This window comes from Saimiri boliviensis, chromosome 11 (genome assembly GCF_048565385.1).
Source record: "Saimiri boliviensis isolate mSaiBol1 chromosome 11, mSaiBol1.pri, whole genome shotgun sequence".
Classification (NCBI taxonomy): Eukaryota; Metazoa; Chordata; class Mammalia; order Primates; family Cebidae; genus Saimiri; species Saimiri boliviensis.
In genome coordinates, this window is record NC_133459.1 from 91,653,644 (window position 1) to 91,678,255 (window position 24,612).

General features: G+C 41.6%; 2 protein-coding genes and 1 long non-coding RNA gene across 8 annotated transcripts in view; 1 reads left to right on the top strand and 2 right to left on the bottom strand.

The window, feature by feature from the left end:
* On the bottom strand, window positions 1–5,102 carry LOC141580307 (uncharacterized). Its single transcript, XM_074381178.1, has 2 exons — window positions 3,961–5,102; window positions 1–3,556 (listed from the first exon to the last, which is right to left on the bottom strand). Exons 1-2 carry the CDS (start codon window positions 4,583–4,585, stop codon window positions 3,519–3,521), a joined length of 663 nt encoding a protein of 220 aa, XP_074237279.1. The 5' UTR covers window positions 4,586–5,102; the 3' UTR covers window positions 1–3,518.
* Window positions 1–24,612, bottom strand: part of PDE4DIP (myomegalin) — a 222,259-nt gene that overhangs the window by 192,090 nt on the left and 5,557 nt on the right. The gene's annotated exons all lie outside the window — the stretch shown is intronic.
* LOC141580308 (uncharacterized) overlaps window positions 4,509–24,612 on the top strand; it is a 26,665-nt gene continuing 6,561 nt past the window's right edge. Inside the window, exons 1-3 of one of the 2 annotated variants that reach the window (XR_012512501.1) lie at window positions 4,509–4,599; window positions 18,085–18,315; window positions 20,475–20,636. This is a non-coding gene — a long non-coding RNA (uncharacterized LOC141580308). Of the gene's footprint in view, window positions 4,600–18,084; window positions 18,316–20,474; window positions 20,925–24,612 lie in introns of those variants that run through there. The other variant, XR_012512500.1, reaches the window with a different exon arrangement.

A 24,612-nucleotide genomic window follows, 5' to 3' on the forward strand; every position in this document is an offset into this window, starting at 1 on the left:
ATTTGTTACACCAGCAATAGGAAATTAATACAAACAGTAATCCTGAAATACTGATAATCTTTAAAGCAGAAGGTGTAGGGGGTGCTAGTCCAGATGGGTAGATGCTGAAAATTTAGAGCAGTAAAAGCTGCTTGCCTGGTTGATACTGGACCTGCCAGGTAAGAAAAACTCACCCCATCAACAAGTTCTTCATCAGCTCCATGAGCTTATTCTTTTGACAACTCACCCTATTCATGGAAATAAATTTGAAAGCTGGTGACCAAATCAGCTTTTTGTGAAGCCAGGGTAGTCACAGAAAATTTGCCATTCCAGAGCCAACCATGCTCTGTCCAAGCAATTTAACCAATGCATTTGGCAGCAGTCACGTGACAGCCCCAGTGAGTGGGAGGAACCTTCCCATTGAGCTACAGAGGTGCAGATGATGTGTAGCTAGAAGTAGAGCATATCTAACTTTGAGAACTAAAAAACCAAGTCCCTTGTCCTTTGTGGGTAAATTGAGCAAGTAGCCAGCTTCAGAAACAACTCATAAACTGAGTCACCTACAACACTCTACTAAAATAAAGTAAAAGCATAGATTTTTGGAATTAAACAGTTCCAGGCTATATAGTTTTCTTAGCTGTGTGTGTCACCCTTGGCAAATTATTTAATCTTTCTAAAGCTCAATTTCCTGTTCTTAAAAATCAGTATAACAGCAATTACCAGATAGGGTTGTAAGAGTTAGGCGAATTACGTATTCAAAGAGGTTAGCACACAATGAAAGCTTAATAAATGTTGTCAATTATAGTTAATTTTTACTCTTTCAATCCCCTACCCACCGTGTAACATGAGCAGCCAATGCATATCTCTGCCTTAGCATCTGTCTGTTCAAATTATAAATAATGAGAATGTAAGGCCTTCAAAGGCAGAGACCCAATCTCATTCATTGTATTCATTGTTTTATTCTTAGCATCTAGCACAGTGTCTGGTCTGTTTGGGGCTCTCAAAAAAAAATTTTTTTTTTTTTTGAGACGGAGTCTCGCTCTTTCACCCAGGCTGGAGTGGAGTGGCATGATCTCAGCTCACTGCCACCTCCACATCTCAGGTTCAAGGGATTCTCCTGCTTCAGCCTCCTGAGTAGCTGGGACTACAGGTGCACGCCACCACAACCAGCTAACTTTTGTATTTTAGTAGAGATGGGGTTTCAGCATTTTGGCCAGGCTGGTCTCGAACTTCTGACCTCAAGTAATCCACCTGTCTAGGCCTCCCAAAGTACTGGAACGACAGGTGTGAGCCATTGCCTTGGCCCTCAAATTTTTAATAAGTGTTTATAAACTGATCTGATCTGCGAGTTAGGAAGGATCTGAGATGTCAGCCATGATCTGTGATTATAGGATTTTTCCAACTGTGAACCATTAGATGGAGAAGTAAATTCAGTGAATCAGAGCCAACAACTTATTTTTAAAGAAAAAGAATAGAATAGCAAATATCAGAGTGCAAAACACATAGTAAGGTTCTGTATTGTTACAAGAAACTTCTGTTTGTTACATATGTAAGTGTACTTAATGGCAATGTAAATATATTACTTACAGTGGGTAGAGGTAAACAAAAAATAATGTGAATGTTCTGAATGTTCCACCTTGCCAGTATTTGTTCTTTTCTGTCTTTTTAATTTCAGCCATTCTGATATGTATACAGCAGCATGGTGTTGAGGTTCTAGCTTGCATTTCCTTGATGACTAGTGATGTGGAGCATCTTTTCACATGCTCCCCCCTTTGGATGCCCTCTTTAGAAATCTCTATTGTAATCACTTTAAAAAAACAATCTGGCAGTATTTACTAAATCTGAACATGCATTTCCTGTGACCCAGAAATCATACTTCTACTTACTTAACAGAAATGTGTACATATGTTCACCAAAAACCTGTACAGAAACGTTCATAGCAACACTGTTTATAACAGCTCCAAACTGGAAACTGTTCAAAGGCCTATTAAGAATAGAACGAACATCGGCCGGGCGCGGTGGCTCAAGCCTGTAATCCCAGCACTTTGGGAGGCCGAGGCGGGTGGATCACAAGGTCGAGAGTTCAAGACCATCCTGGTCAACATGGTGAAACCCCGTCTCTACTAAAAATACAAAAAAGTAGCTGGGCATGGTGGCGCTTGCCTGTAATCCCATCTACTCAGGAGGCTGAGGCAGGAGAATTGCTTGAACCCACGAGGCAGAGGTTGCGGTGAGCTGAGATCGCGCCATTGCACTCCAGCCTGGGTAACAAGAGTGAAACTCTGTCTCAAAAAAAAAAAAAAAAAGAAAAAGAAAAGAGAAAAAAATTATAATGGTTATCCTTGGAGTCATCACGAGGGCTTCAGGGATGCTGGTAATGTTCCCTTTCTCTACCCGACTGCCCGTCCCAAGAGTATATTCAGTTTGTCAAATTAATTGGGCTGTCAATATATAATTTGTGATTTTTTTCCAAATCATTTCTGAACTTGTCTCAAATTGTTACATGTACATATAAAGTTTTTAAAACTTAATACCTTTTTCTTCAAGCACGAAAAACGCTAAAGCCCTGATACACTCACTCGCATCACCATCAAGTGGTCATCTAGCCTGAGTAACTCCAGGGTCAGCAATCTCTTTACTCCCCAGGCAGCTCACTTGTTAGAAAGCATTTTCTTTACACTGAGCCGTAACTTGCCTCGTTGCGAGTGGCTTGCATCAATCAGTTGTTCTGTCCTCCAAGATTCTAAAGTGATCCAATCCCTCTACCACCCGCAGCTCTTCGGAAATTTGATGGAAGCTACATCCTCCCACTCCCAGGCATCCTTTCTCCAGACTCAGGAGTCCAGGTCTTTTGGGCATCCCTCAAGGCATGGCTTTGAGTTTCTCTTGATTGTATTTATTTTATCTAATGATCCGCAGAACTAAGCACCATCCTCTAGAGAGGCCCAAGAAGAGCAGAAAGGAGCCAAAAGTAGAATCATCACTTGTAAATCTAGGCAGCATACTTCTTTTGTCAACACACCCTAAGCTTCCATTTGCTTCTGTAATATTCACATCATACCATTGACTGCTGTTGAGCTTAACAATCAACTAAAAACACCAAGTCTAAGCCCCAAATTTGCCTTCTGTGTTAGTACAGTCTTCACTCAGGAGTCAAAGCACTCTTTTGGCCCCACCTCAATTCTCCAAAGCTAAATCCTGCAGACGGAAGTGTATCTGCTATAGAGACATCTCTGGAATAGTCTCCCTACCCTCCTGCCCACTAAAAAACAGAAAGGAAACCTTTGTCTCAATACATGGTCTTTTATTCTTACCCCTTCTTGAATGGGGCTTCATTTTAAAGTGTATCTGGGGGGAAGGACTGGAAGAAAAGTCGGTTTCACGGGCCAGGTCCAAAATCTGACCTAAAAGCCAACTGTTGCCTGACCTCAACAAAGCCTGAGAGTGTAGGGTGCCCTGATCTCCTTCCTTCTCCATTCCTCTCCCAAGTGGGCTCCAACTGGAGGTTATGGAGATGAGTACTGCTGGGCTCTGCTCACTCAGTCCTTGGCCTTTGTGTGAGTAGTGACAGATGAAGCTGAGAAGGAAAACGTGGCAGCGTGAGAATAAATCAACCTGAGGTCGTTCAAAGCATCTGACATCAAACATACCTCTCCAGAAGACCCACTGGAATCCCTCTCGCCACACGAAAAGACAGAGAAACATTTCTACAGAAAGTTCCAGGCAGCCTCCCTGGATATTTTTAACACAGCACTCGGTGGAAGGGAGATTCGTTAAGCAAGGGAAACCCCGGAAAACAGAACATGTGCAGAAAGACCGAGAGAGGTGGGCTGGGAACCAGGCAGGGCGAGGCGACAGAAGAGGGAAGCGGTCGCGGGGCCTGGTGGTGAGGGGCGACCTCTCCCTGAGGGCGCCGGGGGAGGGAAGGAGGAGGACCACCCCCACGTCCCGAGTGCCGCGCGAAGGAAGCAGCCCACCTACCTCGTCCACGTCTGCTCCATGTTCCGGGCTCCTTCCTCGGTCTCTGGGCGCTCCTCACCCGGGAGGCGAAGCAGCCTGGGAAGAGGAGAAGCCTTGCCCACGAGTCTCCAGCGCACACAGCAGCCGCGTTTCCCTCCCCAGCTCCTTCCCCCTGCGTCGGCTGCGAAGGCAGAGCTCTGCCGCCTGCTTTTTTTGGCAGAGGAATTTGACGTGGCCGAACCCGCGGCTGTCCGTGCGCGCGGCACCGAGGAGGGACCGTTCTCGGCGGGAGGCTGGAGCGGCGCGGCGCGGCGCCCTGGGCGGCTTGGGGCTGCAGCCGGCGGCGGCGGGGCGCGCACTCCCGGGGCTGGGACGCCGCCGGCTGGCACGAGCGCTCGGCCCCAGCTGAGCTGTCACCGCGAGCGGGGGCGGGGCTCCCGGGGACCCGCGTGCTGGGGCGCGCCGCCCGACCCGCCCTCGCGTTTCCCCGGCCGTCTCGCTGGCTCAGACTAATGATGACGGCAGAGGGCAGACAGCTTAGAGGACGCCGTACCGAGCCCCGTCCCTCGCGCATCGCCACGGAGGGCTTGGAATAAAACCAACTACAGGGAGAATTTGGAGAGGAGGTCTTCCTGTGTGCCGGCATCGCCCCACCCACAGGTAACCCCAAAGCCGGAGATGGAGTCTATGATGGTTCAGGAGCGATCCCGGCTGAATGCAGATGTACACCCGAGGCGGTCGTGGGACACGATGTTATCCTCCTAGGGATGTGACATGACAGTTTCACCATTAATCTAGGGACAGGACCCTTCTTCAGGAAGGGAAGCATCGCAACAAAACCTTACAGCCTTAGCTGCCTGCATCTCAGACATCTGTTTTACGGTATTCTACCTCCTGGTTTTTCCCTTTGGCCAGCAACTGGGCTCTACCAATAGCTTCAAGGAAGGAGAAGCTTCCTGACTGCCAGAACACGAGAGAAGCCTCAAGGCAGTAGTCATCAGGACCTACACTCTCCCTGTGACTGTTTTAAGATCGTGGAAAAGGGCTTTTTGGAGATGGCATTGCCTCAGACCCTGTGCCATGTACTTATGCATCAGGGTTTAAACAAGGCAGACATAATTAGAGTGCTTGCTGCCCTGAAGGTCCTTTTTAGCTCTAAAATAAGACCGTTTTATTAAATGACGTAATTACTGTTATTTTTACCATTATCACTGACCTTTTTTTTTTTTTTTTTTTAATTTGCAAAAGGTTTTATAGTGCCCACATATGGCAATGTTGATTTCATTGTACTTGTTTCAAATATGCTAAATTTGGGACCCAAAAAGGCCGGAAGTCTCTGCGAAGGTTCTGATACAGACTGTGTTCTCCACTGGATGGCCCCAAAGATAGGTTGCCTGAATTTCTAAAGATACAACCCACAGGACTTCTCCAGAATGAATTTATTCTTTAAGGTTTCCTAGGCATTTAACTGAGGAAGAACCTGGCATGACTGAGTATTGGTGAGACTGTGGCAGTCTGTGTTCTTGGGGCAAACTGTCATCTTGTCTCTTAGCTCTTAGATAAGTTCCCCTACATACCAGTACAAAGTAGTGGTGCGGAGGAGAAGATAACAAAGCATTTGAAGGTTTAGCGAACTGTCTAAAAGGCCCCTAGTCTAGGCTTCTCCAACACGTGGTTTATTGGTAGGACTACACTACTCCCAAGCTCAAAATGTCACCAGGAAAAATTTCAAGGTCCAGTTTGATCTTAGACAAGGCTCACAGGCCACCTATGTTGAAAAGAATATCCTGTTGCCGCTGAGGGGGAGGAAAAAAGGCAGGGAGAGTCATATTTCCATCCTTCATACCAAAGTTGGGGCTATATTTAGCTTTGTCTCAAATTAAATTATGGGCTACCAAGTTGTGGAGAGGAACTCTATCTACAGACAGCTGTGCATTGCATTCAAAAAATGATAGCATTAACTAAGTGAGCTGTGGGGTTTCAGAAGAGACACTACAAAATATGCTCATGTATTTTTAAAAGAACGTTTTTCAAAAGTTTATAACACATTCATTATAAAAAAAAATTGAAAAATACAGAAAGGTATATAGATTACTCAGAATACCCAGGGATCTTCAATATTAAAAATGTATTGCATTTTCTTCCACTCTTTAAAAAAATGCATCTTTTAATCCAAACACCAACTCTTTCTTACACACATCGGTATATTCTTGAAAAGGGAAATTTCTTTGTTGTTTTAAAAATGATATTTATTGTCAAAAATACAATTTTTTGTGTTAGATTTCAGAAGAAAAATATTTACCCATATATCCACTGCCACAGCACAAATGTTTAAATTTCTCCATATTCCCTTTAGTCATTAACCATATATATTAAATATCTGTTTACATAACTACGATTACAGCTTAGATATAAGTTTATATTCTCTGTTTTTTGCTTAATAAATATTTGTCCATGTTGTTAAGGAAAGTTCATGGTTATTAGCTTAATGATTGTACAATATTTTATAATATTAGTAGAACCATAGATTACTCAAAATATTATATTATTGCATAGTTATGCTGTTTCTAATATTTGACTCTTATACATAATGGCTCAGTGAAGAGTTTTCTTCCTTACCGTTCTATTCTTTTGAATTATGCCATGGTTTGAATGTATGTATGCCTGCAAAATTCATACATTGGTACTTAATACCCAGGGTGATAGTATTAAAAGGTGAGGCTTTTAGGAAGCGATAAGGCATGAGTACTCCACTCTCATGAATGGGATTAGGGCTCTTATGAAAGAGGTTGAAGGGATTACTCTGGTCTCTTTTGTCCTGTGTCCCTCCAGCCATGTGAGGACACAGCGTCTGGTCCCTCCAGAGGATGTGGCAACAAGGTACCATCTTGGGAGCAGAGAGCAAGGTCTTCCAGACACTGAATCTGCCAGCACCTTGATCTTGGCTCAGTCTTCAGCACTGTGAGAAATAAATTTCTATTATTTATGAATTATCCAGTCTAAGGTATTTTGTTATAGTGGCAGGAATGGACCAGACTATTTTCCTGGGATAAAAGGACTTTCTAATTTTATTATCTTAGCCTCAAAAGCAGTAGAAATTCTCTTTTTAATTATTTTCCTTGTTTAATATGTAAATAATTGGAGAGTTATATTTTAGACCCAAAGATAAAAATTTTAAAAAGAAAAAAGATATTTTAGATCTATATCTAGCTAATATATAAATAATGTAACACCATCTCATTTTATTTAACATTTCTTAGCATACTGACTAGTAAGGTCCTATTTCATATCCTTTCGTGCAAACCATATCTGTAGTAGCTAGTCTCATGAAATCCTTGTGTTGGATCACTGTATTAGTCATCTTTTTGCTGAAACCAGGGTGCTTAACAAAGAACTCCCCAATCTCAGTATTATACAACATACATCCATTTCTCCCTCAAGAATCTATAGTTTAGATATGGATTGGTTGGGCATGGGTCCCATTCAATCCATAACTAGAGAAGGTTATCTGCAGTTACCTTCTCATGGCAGAGTGCAGGACTTTGCAAGAGAGTTAGCAGAGACTCATGATGTCTGTTGAGGTCTCTGCTCAGAACTGGCACACTCTCCCTTCTGCCATTTTCCATTCACCAAAGTGAGTAATATGGCCAAGTCCAAAGTCATTGATGCAGAACAGTTCAGTCTGCCCACAGAGTGCAGGAGGGGGGAATAAATATTTGTGGAAAAATAATGCAATCTATCAGTCACTATATGTAATGCTTTCTGGCTTTTTGTTAAGCTTTTCTCCTCGTGGATACATGGTAACTTTATTCCTCCTCATCCCATTTTAACTTAGCTATGGCTTTTGAGCAAGGAAATGTAACTTGTTTCTGTGGCTGAAATGTGTGAGGAAGTCTTATGTGGTCACTTCTAAGAAGACTGCAGACATTTTTTTTAAAATTTTTTTCTTTTATTGCATTTGAATGCAGACATATTTAAGAGCCAATACAAAATTGGCCCTTTTCAGTTTCCACTGTTTTATTGATCCTTGAAGATCAATACATGTAAGATGAAGCTTTCATCAGCCTAGGTCTCTGAGTTACTATGATGGTCAAAGCCTTCCTGCTAACCCAAACTGAACATGTGGAATGAGCAAGAAATTCATTTTTGGGAGTAAGTTAGTGAGATTTGGTGATTATTTATTACTGAGGCATGACCTGGCCTATCCTGACACATTGCTTTTTATTCCCATTTTGCAACCGAGGATTGTCATGTGTGTATCTGCTCTCAGCTTTCTGGCTTAGAACTGAAATAATATGGGTAAATGATGTTGATAAATAAAACTATTCATGTTATTCTCTCCTGAGTGCACCGCTCTTAGATTGGTCAACTGATTGTGCTTCAGGGAATACCTGAATTGATGATAAGGGACAAAAAATCAGAAGGTGTCACAGTCTCTACACTTAGCTCCAAATATTCCAATGATACTTTCATCTTTCATTCAGTTTTTAATATTCATTTTCCCTTTCTTCTCTCCAACTTGATTATGGGTAAAAAGGATTATGGACATTGATATAGATTACTCCATAACTTACAAATCAATAATAAAAATAACCGTGTTCAATATATTTTTGCCAGATCCTCCTTTAAAAGCTTTGTGGGTACTAACTCTTTTCATCCTCACAACAGTCTTTTGAGGTAGGCTTGAGTTAATTTCTACTTTGCAGATGACTCATGTGGAGCACAGGGAGGTAAACTATATCGCCTAAATTCACAAAGCAGATAGATGGCAAAGCTGAGATTTGAAACCAATCAGTTTTGTTTCAGAATGGCCTGCCTAACCATTTTGCATACTGCTTCCCTGATTTTGACAACTAACATTCGCTGGGCACTTAGATAGGAGGAAAATATGTCTGCAGAATCTGTAACTTCAGTGATCCCTGTGATCACTTGGTTAGTCAGAATATGATGTCTTCTTGATCCATCACAGCTCCGTGTCTGTCTCTCTAACCCTGGGTTTAAAAACAGATGTCCTTTCCAGACAAAGAGGCATCATTCTGAGATCAAGGATATACTGTCTGTATTTGATTAAAGATGACCACAAATTATTTGCTACTTCTCTCATTGAGAGGTGGAATCTAATTCTCCTCCCTTTAATATGGGCTATACTTAGAGACTTACTTGACTAATAGAATATAGCAGAAGAGATGTCTGACTGCCAAGGCTAGGTAAGTAAGAAGGCTTGTAGTTTCGATGTGAGATTCTTGGAACATGCCTTCTAAGGCCTAAGCTGCCGGATAAGTCAAACTACCATGCCGGAGAAACCATGTGTAGAGGCCATGAGACTACATGACAAGGGGAGGGGCCTAGCTAAACCCAATAACCAGCAGGTCCCATCAGCATGCCAGGCATTATGTGTTAAGCAGTCTTCCTTCCGCTGGACACAACTGACCAACCCTAGCTGTGCCCACTGTGGAGTAAATTTGCCCCGCTGAGCCATGCTAGAATGATTGATTACCAAAATCACGAGACACAATATGTTGTTTATTGCGCTAAGTTTTCGAGTAGTTTACGAAATAACAATAGATAACTGGAACTAAATTTGGTATCTGAAAGTGGACTGTTGCTGTAACAAAAACTGAAAACAAACAGCAATGACTTTGGTACCTGGTTGCCACAGAAGCTGGAAAGGCCTCGAGAAAAATGTCGGTGAAGACTGGAAGCACATCGAGGAGACTGCTGAGAGGCCGTGAGGGACAGTGAAGAAAACGTCATGGGTGGTGGGTGAAGAAACGACCTGAGTTATGTAGCCGCAGAAAGTTTATCAAAGCCCTTGTCTTTGATAACATGGGAAAATAGAAAAGTGCCCAGTGAAGGTGAGGATCTGGCTAAGGAGATTTTCAGCAGCATTTCAAAAGTGCAAAGAAGTTTCTTTTAGTCACATTGTGAATAGCTATTGCTAAAAAAAGGAAGTTGGGTTAAAAAAAGAGCCATCTGGTTTTTAGGCAGAATTCAGAGGAAATACAAAGAGCCAAGACTTGCCGCGTTCAGAAGAGATTGGGTGCATTCAGGGCGGTGCGACCATAAACTTTGCTGGGTTCAAACATCAAACTGCTTCTCATCCTCGATCTCTCTAGGCAGGAAGAGCTTCCACAACAAGAAATGGCTTCAAGGCAAAAATAAAATCGAAGACGTCACAGCTAGACCCACGGTTAAGACCTCAAAAAGATTAAGGGGATGCCTCATATATCCTTTTAGTTAAACAAAAAGGTCTCTAAAATCTTGGGCAATATACCTCTCCACGGGACAAAGGAGTTTCTAAAAATTTTAAGGTTCTGTTATCCCATGTCAGACACAGGTAGCCCAACCAAGGTGAAAAAGAGCTGGCTCAGAATGAAATGTGGCTGTGGCTTTTGCCGAGTGGAGTTGGTCGTCAATTAGTACGTAAGATGCCATAACATATTTAAGTGAATTATACCAGCATGGACTGAAATGGATGAAGAGAATACAGAATAAAAAGATGCCTTTAGACCCTCAGTCTGCCTCAGAGAAGCAAGCTGGGAAAGTGACCTAGCCAAAAACAAGATTACTTCTTAGGGATAAAGAAGAATGACTCAAAGAAGGGAACCAAGAGCCCAGAGGACTGATGGAGAGCCAGAGGGAATCCTTCCGGGAGCAGGACTGGGCCCTAATCAAGAAACTGGTAACATGTACTCAGCTAGATTTCAGAATTGCTGTGGACTCCTGACTGCTGCACCCCTCTGTTCTCTGACTCTTTGCATGGGAGTGTCTATCACAGTTATCCGATCTCCGTCCCATTGTTTCTTGGGTGTGAGAGGCCCAATGACTTCAGATCAGGAGGGACTGTACTCAAGGGGCTGAGTGCCAGGAGCCTCATAATCACCTAAACCTGAGTTAGATGGTGAGAAAGTGGACTTCTATGCTGATGCAGTAAATTTCAGGAAACTTTGGAGGGCTTTGGGAGAGGGTGAGCTTATTTCGCTTTTGGCAATAATGTCTGTGGCCAAAAAAAAAAAAAAGGAATATGGTAGATTAAAAATGTCTACAAGTGTTTTGCTACTTCTCTTATTCAGAAGTAGAATCGAATTCTCCTCCCTTGGCTCTAAGCTGGTCTTCATGACTCGCTTGACCAGTAGAATGCAGTTCCAGGCCATAAACTTCTGAACCTGGGCAATAGAAATCCTTGCGGTTTCCACTAGGCCTCTTGGTATACTGAGGTGCCATGAAAGAAATCCAGCTACCTTGCTGGAGCTCTAGAGAGGAGAGGTCTTGAGGGCACTTGTGGAAAGTCATCCAGCAGTCCTGAAAGGCAGCAGGCATAGAATAAGAGTGAAGTTACCCGGAACGTCCAGAGCAGCCCAGCCTTCCGCTAAACACCACCAAGTGACCCAGTCAATACCGCATGGGGAAAACAACTTGCTGAACTGAGACCTGTCCAAATTACTGACCCACAAAGATTTATAATCAAACGGTTGTTTTAAGCCATTGAATTTTGGGGTAGATTGTTTATGCAGGAATAGACAACTGGGACAATGCCTTAATATGTACACAGTATTTCTGATGCATTATCTCATTCATTCATTCATGTGAAACTTTGTGTCAGGCACTACTCTTTATTCTAGAGACAGTCATTTAAGAAAAGCCCAGCAAAGACCCTGTTTTCATGGAGCTTATAATCTACTGGTATAGACTGATAATAAGTAAAGAAATAACTACAATAGCCAGATGGTGATAAGGGCAATAAAGATAAGTGAAGCAGGTCAAGGGAGCATCCTAGCAAGGCAACCCTTTTTTACAGAAGAGAAAACAGAGCCTTAGAAAGATTAGCTAATAGGCAGTAAGAGAAGCAGGTTCCCAGGTACAATAAAACTGGAGTTTCACTTGATAAAAAACTGTTCAATAGAATTTGTAAATTCAAATTGTTGTTTAGCACAGCAGAGGAACCTAATGGGCAGACGTGCAGCTTGGATGGGTGTTCCTGGCTACCCAGGGTGTCCAAGTAACCTGGAGAGAAACTATTATATATACAAGAATGAAAAGATCTGCCCTTCAGTGGCTGGAGTGGAGTGAGGCAGGAGAGTGTGGAGGAGGACGTGTGGCTCTGAAGGCTACACATAGTAGGCAAAGGGCCAGCTGTGACTCAGAACAACCAAAATCAGGACCAGCAGCAGATTAGAAGAGAAAACAATTCTTAAAATAAGCAGAAATGTTTGTGGGGTACAGGGGACTTTGTAAGAGACTTCATTTCCTAAGTGAACGGGTGGGAGTTTTAAGGTAGCTGATGCCCATGGGACTTAACTTAATTTCCACAGTTGATAAAACTCAAGGACAATTTGGTTAACTTCGTTCATTTAATTCAACAGACACAGGTCATGTGCTAGGTGTGGCTAAAATCTAGTACATAAATTCAGTGTTAAAATCTGGTGTGGAAAGCCAGGCGGGCATTCATCAAACCATAATACAAACCAGACTGGATAACGTGCTGCAATAAAGGTACACACCAAGCAGAACATGAAGGAGGGAGTGATTAATTAAATTTCACTGGAGAAGTTTTTCTAAAGAGGGTAGCATCTGAGTGGAGTACTAAAGTATGCTAGCAATATAAAATTTTCTCATATATTGGGATTGTCAAAGACAGTGCTTTTATTTTAAAATTTTGAAAATTATTAGCTTGTTTTCATCATTCCACAGTGTATGCATATATCAAAACATTACATTGTACCTCATAAATATATGCAATTACAATTTGTCAATTAAAAAATCAACTTAATAGTACGGATGAAAACAATTTTATTTTTCACTGTTAGGAGGAAAAATTTTCATGTCAGTGTGTGTGTGTGTGTGTGTGTGTGTGTGTGTGTGTGTGTATACATGTGTTTATTCAAATCCATTTCTTTCCATGGTTAGCCTTGTCTGTCAGCTGTAACAAAAACCTCAAACCTCAAGGAAAGAAATTACAAGCAAGCCTTCAGACAGCTGGTGGTAATTTACTCACAGGACCCTGGTCTCCTGTGGGTGAGTGTCTAGGGTCCCATTCATCTGGAAGAGCAGTGCAGCTCAGCTGAGATTGCTGGCAGGCATCCTACCAGAGCAGTTAAGATTACTGGCTCTATAGTCAGGGAGATGGGTTCCAATCCTACTCCTCTGTCAATTTCCAGCCTTGCAATTTTGTACATTACTTAAACTCGGTGCCTTAGCATCCTCATTTGTAAAACAAGGTTAATGATAATAACTACCTAATAGGGCCATTGTCAGAACAAAATGAGCTAATATGTGAAAAGTGTTTAATTCATTGTCTAGCACATTTTAAGTATCCTATAAATCATAGCTATTTTTCATTAATGTTTGCATATCAGGCAGGATTCCAATACTGTATAGAAGTCGTGAATTTTAATTTCAGTTCTGCTCCAAACTGCTCTCTAGGGCTAGGCCAGTGACCCAGATTTTCCATTTCTCATCTTTTCTGATTTATCATGTGAGACCAAAGCATTGGCAAGAAAGCTGAATAAGTAGATTTCCTGCTGGCTGGAGGTCTAGGGAGCAGAAAAGGTAGACATTTCCTCCATCTTGTATCTGACTTGAGGAATGCGTGTGTGTGTGCACATGTGTGTGCATGTGCATGTGTGTGTGTGTGTGTGTGTGTGTTTATTCAGATCCATCCCTTTCAATGGTTAGCCTTGTCTGTCAGCTGTAACAAAAAACCTCAAGGAAAGAAATTATGACCAAGCCTCCAGACAGCTGGTGGTAATTTACTCACACAACCCCCCTTATTCTTTCAACACCCACTATTTATGTGTATCTGATGTTGGGAGAGGGGAAATCATGCAAGAAAAATGGTATGTAAATTTCTGGAAAGGGGGTTGAAATAGTGAAGGAAGACTCATGTGAATTACATGAATAATTCTCCTTGATTTGAACATAGATATCAGCTCTCAAAAATTGAAGGGACTCTACCATCAGTTAGAGTCAATAAATACATTTCTGGAACCAGAAACAATACTGTAATAAACTCACAAATAGCTTCCAAGGCATTCAAGACAATCACACCATTGTTAAAATCTGAGTCATTTTCCAGGACAGCGCAGGTAGTTCCAGTACAAGTCAATGATGGAACCTGTGTCAATCAATCCAGACTGCTTTAAAAATCCATAATGATAACAATAACTAAATGGAATACATGGTCCTAGTTCAGATCTTGGATTGGATTCTGAATTAGAAAAAAAAAAAATTACTGCCATGTTCAGTGGCTCATGCCTGTAATCTCAACACTTTAGGAGGCCAAGGAAAGAGGATCACTTAAGGCCAGGAGTTTGAAAACAGCCTGTGCAGCATAGCGAGATCTTGTCTCTACAAAAAAAAAAAAAAAAAAAAATTTTTTTAATTATCTGGGCATAGTGCTGCACACCAGTGGTGCTAGCTACTCTGGAGACAGGTGGGAGGATCACTGAGCCCAGAGTTGAGCCTACAGTGAACTGTAATCACACCACTGCACTCCAGCCTGGGTGACAGAGAGCAAGACCTTGTCTCTTAAAAAAAAAGAAAAAATATTTCTAAGGACAAGACACCATGTATAGCCACGGTCCTTGCCTTTGTTTCTTGTATCATGCCATCTACTACCTGGTCCCTGAAGCCATATTTAACAGCTAACACTCATACACACATATGAGTGAAAAGTAACATTGATTTTTTTTTTACTTTCCAGCTTGAAAAATTTAAAATTTTCAACACATAGAAAAGTTGTAAAACTAGCACAATAAAGTCCTATAAATCCTTCACTTCGTTTATAGATTGTTAACACTTTGCCACATTTGTTTTCTCTCTTTACACACACACACACCACACCCAAGCACACAATCATTAATATTATTTTGATGAACCATTTAAGAGTAAGATATAGATTTGTCACCTCTAAATATGTAATGTGTATCTCCTAAGGATATTTGAAATCCTTAAATAACTATATTATGTAAAAGAATATAACACCCTTTTCAGGTCAGCTTTTATTGCTATTAAGCAGAACACTTTACATCATAATCTGAAGTCTCAGCAGTGAATTACTTGACTAATATCAGGAGCTACCATCTGCTAGATATTTGGCTCATATCTGTACAACCAAAAGGGCTGGTCAAAATAATCACTCCCAGGACAAAGGCAAAATATACAACAAAGGCAAACTCCCTCTTCTATGCACCAGCCAATTTCTTGGCAGTTTAGAACAGCTGTGTTTTGTCCTTTCTTCCAGCTGGCAAAGATTCAAACATATCAAGATACAGCCTCAGAAAACTTTACACGATGAGGAAGAAATTTCAGTGAGAAAAATCTCACATTGTGTATTCACTTTTGTTTTCATTTTCATTTTTGCATATAAAACGCCAAAATACTGAGCTGTCGAGTACAGTATCAAACATCTGGCAATCCTGGACACAAGAAGAGCAAAACTCTACTACCCTTTATCTTTGCAAAGTTCAAGTGGCTTTAAGAGTTAATGCGGCCGGGCACGGTGGCTCAAGCCTGTAATCCCAGCACTTTGGGAGGCTGAGGCGGGTGGATCATGAGGTCAAGAGATCGAGACCATCCTGGTCAACATAGTGAAACCCCGTCTCTACTAAAAATAGAAAAAATTAGCTGGGCATGGTGGTGCGTGCCTGTAATCCCAGTTACTCAGGAGGCTGAGACAGGAGAATTGCCTGAGCCCAAGAGGCGGAGGTTGCAGTGAGCCAAGATAGCACCATTGCACTCCAGCCTGGGTAACAAGAGTGAAACTCCGTCTCAAAAAAAAAAAAAAAAAAAGAGTTAATGCCATTGGGGTGGGGTGCTATGGCTCATGCCTGTAATCTCAGCACTATTGGAGGCTGAGGCAGGCAGATCGCTTGAGCACAGTAGTTCGAGACCACCCTGGGCAATATGGTGAAACCCATCTCTGCAAAAAATACAGAAAAATTAGCCAGGTGTGGTGGTGCACATCTCTAGTCCTAGCTACTCAGGAAGCTAAGGTGGGAAAATGGCTTGAGCCAGGGAGGCAGAGGCCACAGTCCCTGGAGATCGTGCCACTGTACTCCAGCCTTGGTGAAAAGGCCAGCCCATGTCTCAAAAACCAAAAACAAAACAATCAGAAACATAGTTAACGACATTGGAAATTATATCTATTTGGTAAAAGAACAAACACATCCAACATTAACCACCGCAAAAGAACAAACACATCCAACATTAACCACCACAATTTTCAGCCCAAATAATCTTCAGACAAAGCCTATCCAAGCTGGCCGAAGCTCCGAGTTTGTGGTATATAGAAGAGAATTATTGTATTCTTTATTTGTTGGCTTCAGTGCATTCTCAGGAAATAGAGGGAGGGAGAAAAATCCAAACCAGAAGGGCCTGGGGCTGATGGATCAGATCAACTGGTTCAAATCGATTCCACTGTGAAGGTATTCAGGGATGCAACTAAGACGAGAGGAGCAAGGCACTCACCTGAGGTTGAAAATGTAAAGGATCCCAAAAACTCAGTCATCAAGATAAATAGTATTTTAATGTAATATTTTAGAAAAAAATGCAAAAAAGTCCACCATGAACAAAATGTTAAAACTTTAAATAAAGACAGGATCTGGCCCTGCATTTTCATGATTCAGGGAGTGTCTTACTTGATTCATCCTAGTCCAGGCCCAACTTGTTCATCCCCAGATGTTGTGCCGAAAGCCAAATCCTTAGAGGCACTTCCTCTGGTGCTCTCTAGTGCTATGTTCTGCTGACCCTGTTGGTAACAGCTCTCTGTCTGTTATCAATGGTTGGACCTTTAAGATGCCACCAGATAAAAAAGCAACTCTCAAGACCAACTTTTCCAACCTCCTTCCAAATAGCATTACGTCTCGAGGGCAAATTTCTGTGATGTTTAGGGCATCATGGAGAGGGTAGAATGGGGTGGAAAGGGGAGATAATGGGAGAGGGAAAAAAGAATAGGTGACCTCATGAGTTGGCACTAATGTAACTAGGGTGCAATTTTTCAAGAATCTTACCTTTTTAAGAAAACCTTGAGCCCCAACTCTCATTTAGAGGCACCTGCTCACCACTCACCTCCAAAACCAAATCTGCCTCACCTCTATTCTTCTTTTCACATCGTCTACAAGTGATTCCGGAAATCAAAGCAGCCATGCTGCTCCCTCTATGCAGCCTGTAGTGAATTCCAGTGGTGTAGGATGATTCAAACCGGAGCCTCTCCACTGTAAATAGCTGCTCAGCGCCAAGTACCAAACCTGATTTCGAGACAATGAAAACCATCTGCAGGCGCCCCCTGCTGATGGCACTATCCTAAAGACTTGCCCTCACTTCTGTATTTTGTTTGTTGAACGGTCCAGAAAGTCACAGTCAGAGTCACAGTGGCCAACACTATTCCCTGTGCCCTTATACCTTAGCAGGTTCACTTATTTTTGGTACCTGCCAGGTGCCTGCAGCCGTGTGGCCTTTGCATTTTTCCTCTATGGCTTCCTAGGGCCTCGTGGTGGGAACCTGGGGCCTGACTTCTTGCCTCTCAAACTATTCATGTGCCTGCCTCACAGGGCCATCCACTTCTCTAGTCTTGAGTCCCTCATGTCACTTTTTAAATCTACCCTCAGATAGGACACTGGAGCCATAGATGTGAACCTCAGCCTTTAAAGCATGCAAGACAGCTGAAGTCCCCAGGGCCAGTCACTGCCAGCAATGTCTTCTGCGGGGGTTGAAGGGATGACTGAGCACGTAGAGCCTGAGGTTGTCACTGTTCTGAGGATATAGATTAAAATCTTTAACGAGGCTTACATAGCTTGGCGTCGTCTTCAGCCTCGGCTGTGGTTATACCTCCCCTTCCCTTTTGAGCTTAGTTTGTACTAGCGTTGTTCCAAAAGAAGAAAGAGAGGGAACTAATTCTGCTGCTCCTCTGCTACACAGCAGCTCAGATAATGAAGGTGACTGTGATAGGCCGTCTTTAAGTTGGTCCCCAGTGATCCCTGGTCATTAAAGTTTTGTGTAATTCCCTCTCAAGTCTGGAATGGATCTGGTATTCATTTCTACAGTAAGGCAGCAGGGATGGGATGTCACTTCTGAGATTAGGTTATTTTTTAAAGAAGCAAAAACAACTGTAGCACGTCCATCTTGAAGATGCATGCTCTCTTTTAGATCAGTTGTGCCGAGGGAACTAAGCTACCGTGTTAAAGCAGACCTGTAGTTTGGACAGGAACTAAAGCCTGCCAGATTCTATTTGCCTGAGACTGGAAGCAGATCCTTCAGCCCCTGTGGAGTCTTGAGATGACAGCAGCCCCAGCTGAGTGTTTGACTGCAACCCCATGAGAGAACTTGGTGCAATTCTACCCAGCTAAGCTGCTCCCAGATTTCTGATCCTCCAAAACTGTGAGTACTAAATACTTATAGTTTTCAGCCACTGGGGTGATTTGGTATGCGGTAATAGTAATAGACTAATCTACAGACTTCCGAACCTTTCCTCAATCCAAGATCATTCCGCGGAGTTAGAGACCTAGCCCGCCCATTCACAAAGAAGCTATTATTCTCTCTATAGCAAAGAAAAAGAAGTCAGAGCAGTTTTTTAACGCTGCGCATCAGAAACTAGATGTATGGTGAAAATTTGGGAGTGGTAAGTAGGACCTTTCCCAGTCTCTAGAATATACCACCAAAGCATTCTCACTCAAGAATGTGCTTTCAATTACTACCAAGCACACTTTTTTACTTTTTGAAGATATGTGCAAACGATGAAAATCTTTCTTGCTGAAATTACAATACAGCTGTACATTTTGGTTGAAATGTTTATTTGGAGATTTTGAAGTCAAGGTTTATATAGCCAAAAGATGTTATAGATTAGACTATCATAGAGACAAAAAGGATGCTAAAATTTGATATTGTTTGTTGGTACACTAGGGTCACTGTCCACGTTAACGTTTCCTTCACTGCATCTGCTTTCTCTGAGCTAGAGTTGCGGGGTTAGATGTGAGTGTGAATGGGCGTGCACACAGTGGACAGAATCGCCTCATTCTGTAAATGCATGAGCCTCTTATTCCGGGCCGTGAGCCCAGCTTGCTTTAAGTCTTTGTTATTTGAATAGTGTCCCAGATTCTCTTTTGAAATATGCAGTTCACCTATTTTTATTAACCTTAATACGGAGCTCTCTGACGCTTTTTTGATAGATCCTTGTTGTGCCCAGGTACACTTCCTTTTGTTTTAAACAGGTCATCTATTTCTCTGTGCTGACCTTGAGGTGGTGTGCTATATAAATTAGAAAGCAAATTCTCACAAGGTCAAATTTTAATCATGCAGATTATGATTTTTAAACAGATGACATTTTCATACTTGTTATGCTAACTTGGAGACCATACCTTTTTTGTCCAAGTCCTACCAAAGGCTTTTTGTTTTATAGTCTTCATTTGTTCTGTTTTGGTTTACTTTTTAACAAAAAGAAAACCTAGGAAAAAAATTTTAAAACATACAAGATGCACAAAAACAATTTCTCTAATATACACTGAAACAGAAACTCAACACCTGCCCATTAAACACAACCTCTACCATTTCTTAAATGAGTGATCTTGTCAAATTACTTAACCTCTCCATAAAACTGGGGATCGTGATAGCATCTTTCTCACAGAATTATAGTGACAATTAAATACTATTATGCTTATAAAATGTTTAAGATAGGGCCTGGCATTTGTCACTTACTTGATAAATATTAATCATGTAATTACATATGTAGTTATGGTGATAATGATAATATTGCTGCCATGAGATGTCAGGTTTTATAATATAAAATCTTTATAGAGTTCTGTTTGGAACTGCTGTGAGACCTAGTATGAATCACCTATACTTATGAGGCTGCAGCAAATAAAATTAAAAGAACAGGCAATTTCATAAATAGGTTGAAGAATCCTAGGGCAACAGTCCCCAACCTTTTTGGTACCAAGAACCAGTTTCAATGAAGACAACTTTTCCATGGGCAGGGTGGGAGATGGATTTGGAATGATCATCAGGTACTAAATTCTCATAAGGTGCAGGCAGCCCAGATCCCTCATATGCTCATTTCACAATAGGGTTCGCATTCCTATGAGAATCTAAGGCTGCTGCTGATCTGCAGATGGGCAGGAGATGGAGCTCAGGGGTAATGTTCCTCGCTGGCCTGCCACTCATATCCTGCTGTGCAGCCCGGATCCTAACAGGCCATGGGCCGGTATCAGTCCATGGTCTGGGGTTTGGGGACCCCTGGCCTTGAGGAATACCACCATCATATCTGCTACCCTCCCCATCGTGGGCATTACCCATTTGGTCGCCATATGCAACCCTGTGGGAAGATATTTTTAATATTATCCAGGGTTCTTTTCATTTGAGTGACCTCTAACTCTGTCCCACCATGTAACTCCCACCGTCAGAATGAGTAGGGAGAAAATCTCCACTAGAGTGAAACAAGAAACCTCAAACGGAGGCTTCCAACACAGCTTAATAGAAAGACCCAACAATTAAGATGTCTCTCTTTATCCCTCATTTATCTTATTTGTTGGTTTTGTTTTCAGGATCTGCAGGGTACCAAGTTATGTGCCAAAAGGCCCAGGCCTTCTCTTCTTACAAGCCCCGCTGCTACGGCCATGATGTAAATCACTATGATCTCCTATTGGTGCTATTTCCTGGAACAGCCCACAAAGCAGCTCCCTTCCTTCCACTCTTGGCCTCCTAAGGTCAGTTCTCCAATAGCAAAGTGACTCTTTAACATTTTTCAGATCATATGATGTTCCTGCTTTAAACCTTCATTGGCTTCCCAGTGTCCTTAGAATAACATCCACTCCTTACCATAGCCTATGAGGTCTCAGGGGACCTGGCTCAGGTTCACCTCTGCCCCTCGTCTTACTTATTATGCACCAGCTGCACTGTTCCATTTGTTCCTCAAATACACCAAGCTTATTTCTACCTGAAGGGTTTTGCAGTTCTTTCGCCTCCTGCTTCAATACCTCTTTAGCAAAGTTTATTTTTTAATAAACTTTATTAAAATCAGAAATCACTTTATATGTATATGTATTTATTTGTTTTCTGTCTATATCTCCACTAGGCCTACTACAACTTCATTAAACTTAAACTTGTGAGAGTAGAGCCTTTATCCAATAATCTCATTCCTCATTTTATTCTAGCACTTAATATTGTGCCTGACACCCCATATATACCTTTTGGAAAGATTAATGAACAGACTCCAGCTATGCTGTTTTTTAAAAATAGGATTTAGTGGAAGAGGAGACATACAGAATCAAAGGAACAGTTGAAGACTCAAAAGGACAGGCTCAAAAGGGGCAGGAATAGGGAAAGCAGTAAGGTTCTAGGTAGCAAGAAGGGGTTCTGGCTGATTGGTTCTGGCCACGTTTTTCTACTCTTATGTTACCCCACTGATAACGCAAGGCTCATAAAATCAGACCATCCTTGTGTGGGTCTCAAGATCATCATTTAGCTCAGGTTACCTTTACCAAACTTCCCACCAAGACTATAAACCATAGCAAAAAAGGCAATTCTCCCCACCCCCGCCCCCAAAAAAGTAGGGTTGGTGTCCAAAGAAGGGAGGAATACCCACAGCCAAAAAACCAAACCAAGTCTGCAGTAATGTCTGACTTGATAGTCTGTCTTCTAGAATACAACATCTTTCTCTTTCTCTCTTTCTCGTTTTCTTTCTCTCTCTCTCTCTCTCTCTCTCTCTCTCTCTCTCTCTCTCTCTATCTCTCTCTCTCTCTCTCTTCCTTTTTTTTTTTTGATGGAATTTCGCTCTCATTGCCCAGGCTGGAGTGCAATGGTGCAACTTCAGCTCACTGCAACCTTTACCTCCCGGGTTCAAGCAATTCTCCTGCCTAAGCCTCCCAAGTACCTGGCATTACAGGTGCCCACCACCACGCTCAGCTAATTTTTTGTATTTTTAGTAGAGACAAGGTGTCACCATTTTGGCCAGGCTGGTCTTGAACTCCTGACCTCAGGTGATACACCCACCTTGGCCTCCCAAAGTGCTGGCATTGCAAACAGACATTTGTACATCCATATCTTTTGCAGCATTATTCACAGTGGCAAAAGGTAGAAACAACTAAAATTTCCATCAATAGATGAACGTATTAATAAAATGTTATATAAACATACAATGGAATATTATTTGGTCTTTTAAAAGGTACATAATTGTATGCCTGGGCAACAAAGTGAGATCCCATCTCTACAAAAAAATACCCCCCCAAAAAATTGCCCATAATTCCAGCTATTTGGGAGACCGAGGTGGGAGGATCAATTGAACCCAGGAGGTCAAAGCTGCAGTGAGCCATGATTGTGCCACTGCGTTCCAGCCTGGGTGATAGAGTAAGACTCTATCTCACACACAGAAGAGTACGTACTTACAACACATGCTACAACACAGATGACCCTAAAAGAAATGATGCCAAGTGAAACAAGCTGAATACAAAAGGACAAATATATGATTCCACTTATATGAAGTAGTTAGAGTAGTCAAATTCATGGAGACAGAAAGTAGAATACTGGTTACCAGAAGATGGGGGAGAATGGGTGGCTATTATTTAATGGATAGAGTTTCAGTTTGGGAAGAAGAGAAAATTCTGGAGATGGATGGTGGTACTTGTTGCATAATAATATGAATGTACTTAATGCAACTTCTGAACTGTGCACTTAAAATGGTTAAACTGGTAAATCTGTGGGGGAAGTTTACTTAGTTCTATTTATTCATTTATGCAATGATGGTCTCAGCATTAGGTAATAGGCATATAACCTTACATTTAAAATTCATTTTTCATTTTGAAAGGGTTGGGTCTTTGTCTCTTCTTTCTAATTTTTATTTATTTATTCATTCATTTATTTTTAACAGTGGTGGCTCTGAGATCTAACTTAACTGTTTTAAATGTTTAACTCTGACAAAATAGCAGACAAATCAAAATTGTATTCCCTTACTTTTCTCTAAGGTCATACTGGTATAACTAGAATTGGCTCTTTAGAATTTAGATATCATTATAATAAGCTGGAGATTTAATCAAAGAATGATACGTGTAAGAATGTTATAGCATAAAAAAAGGTACAGATATTTTTAAAAAGACAAATTTCAGCCTGGCACAGTGGCTCACGCCTGTAATCCCAGCACTTCGGGAGGCCGAGGCGGGTGGATCATTTGAGGTCAGGAGTTCGAAACCAGCCTGTCCAACATGGTGAAACCCCATCTCTACTTAAAATACAAAATTAGCCAGGCATGGTGGTGCATACCTGTAATCCCAGCTACTTGGGAGGCTGTGGCAGGAGAATCGCTTGAGCCTGGGACACAGAGGTTGTAGTGAGCCAAGATCGTGCCACTACACTCCAGCCTTGGCAACAAGAACAAAACTCCATCTCAAAATAAATGAATAATTAAAAAAATAAAGACGTTGCTGACAAAGCCAGTAGCATCATTAAAAAAATAAAAATAAAAAGACAAATTTCAAGACACTTTCCATCTGAGTTTATAAGAAAGTCCTCTTCAGTATACTGCTTCTTCCTTTCAGATTAATGAAAACATTAGGATTTATAGAACACAGTGAGCACTGGTGATGTGGCCCATGGTAGCTGAATTAGATTGAGCATAAAGGAATTCTTCACATATTAGCAAAGGGGCCAACAGAAGAAAGGCCAGGAAGCCACTTGAAACTCATGTCCACTAAAGGCCGAATGAAGTTTAGTTAATTGTTCCCTTAGAAAGATGTTATCCCATTGCTCAGCCCTCAAAGTGCTCATACTGCTACTTCCCTTCTTTATATAACCAGCTCTGGGAGCAAACCTCCTGGAAGAATGGAATTATAGACTGTAAGCACAAGACTGTGAGTACCGCAAAGGGACTCTGATGCTCTAGTTGTTAGTGTCTAAATACTGTCAAATGTTCCTTGTGATGCACAATTGCCCTTAATGGAGAACCACTAACCAAAATAAATGAAATAATATGTCATGTTCATGCATCAGAAGACCCGTTATTGTTAGGATATCAGTTCTCTATAAGTTGATCTATAGACTCAATGCAACCTCAATCAAATATCCCACTGACTTTTTATCTACATTTACAAGTGAATTCTGAAATGTACACGGAAATGCCAAGAACCTAGCACAATGAAAACAATTTTGATTGAGAAGAACCAAGTCGAAGAATTTGACTACATGATTTCAAGATAGGTAAAGCTACTGTAACCAAGTCAGTATGGTATTGGTCTAAAGATAGATAAGGGAGGCTGAGGCAGGAGAATTGCTTGAACCCAGGAGGCGAAGGTTGCAGTGAGCCAAGATTGCACCACTGCACTCCAGCCTGGGCGACAGAGTTAGACTTTGTCTCAAAAAACGAAGAAAAAAAAATGCAGTTAAATAAGTCAGTCAAACAAAATAGAAACCCAGATACAGACAATTACGTATATGGTCAATTGCTTTCAACGAAGGTGTTAAGGCAATTAAATGGAGGAACAGTAGTGCTCGTAACAAACAGTGTTAGAACAACCATACATCAACAAGCAAAAAAAAGAAAGAAAAAAAAGAACCTTGATATACAAAAGTTAACTCAAAATGGATCACAGGCCTAAATGTAAAAATACAAAATTATAAAACTTTTAGAGAGAACAGAATATTTTTGTAATCTGGATTAGGCAACGATTTCCTAAATATGACATTAGAAGCAAA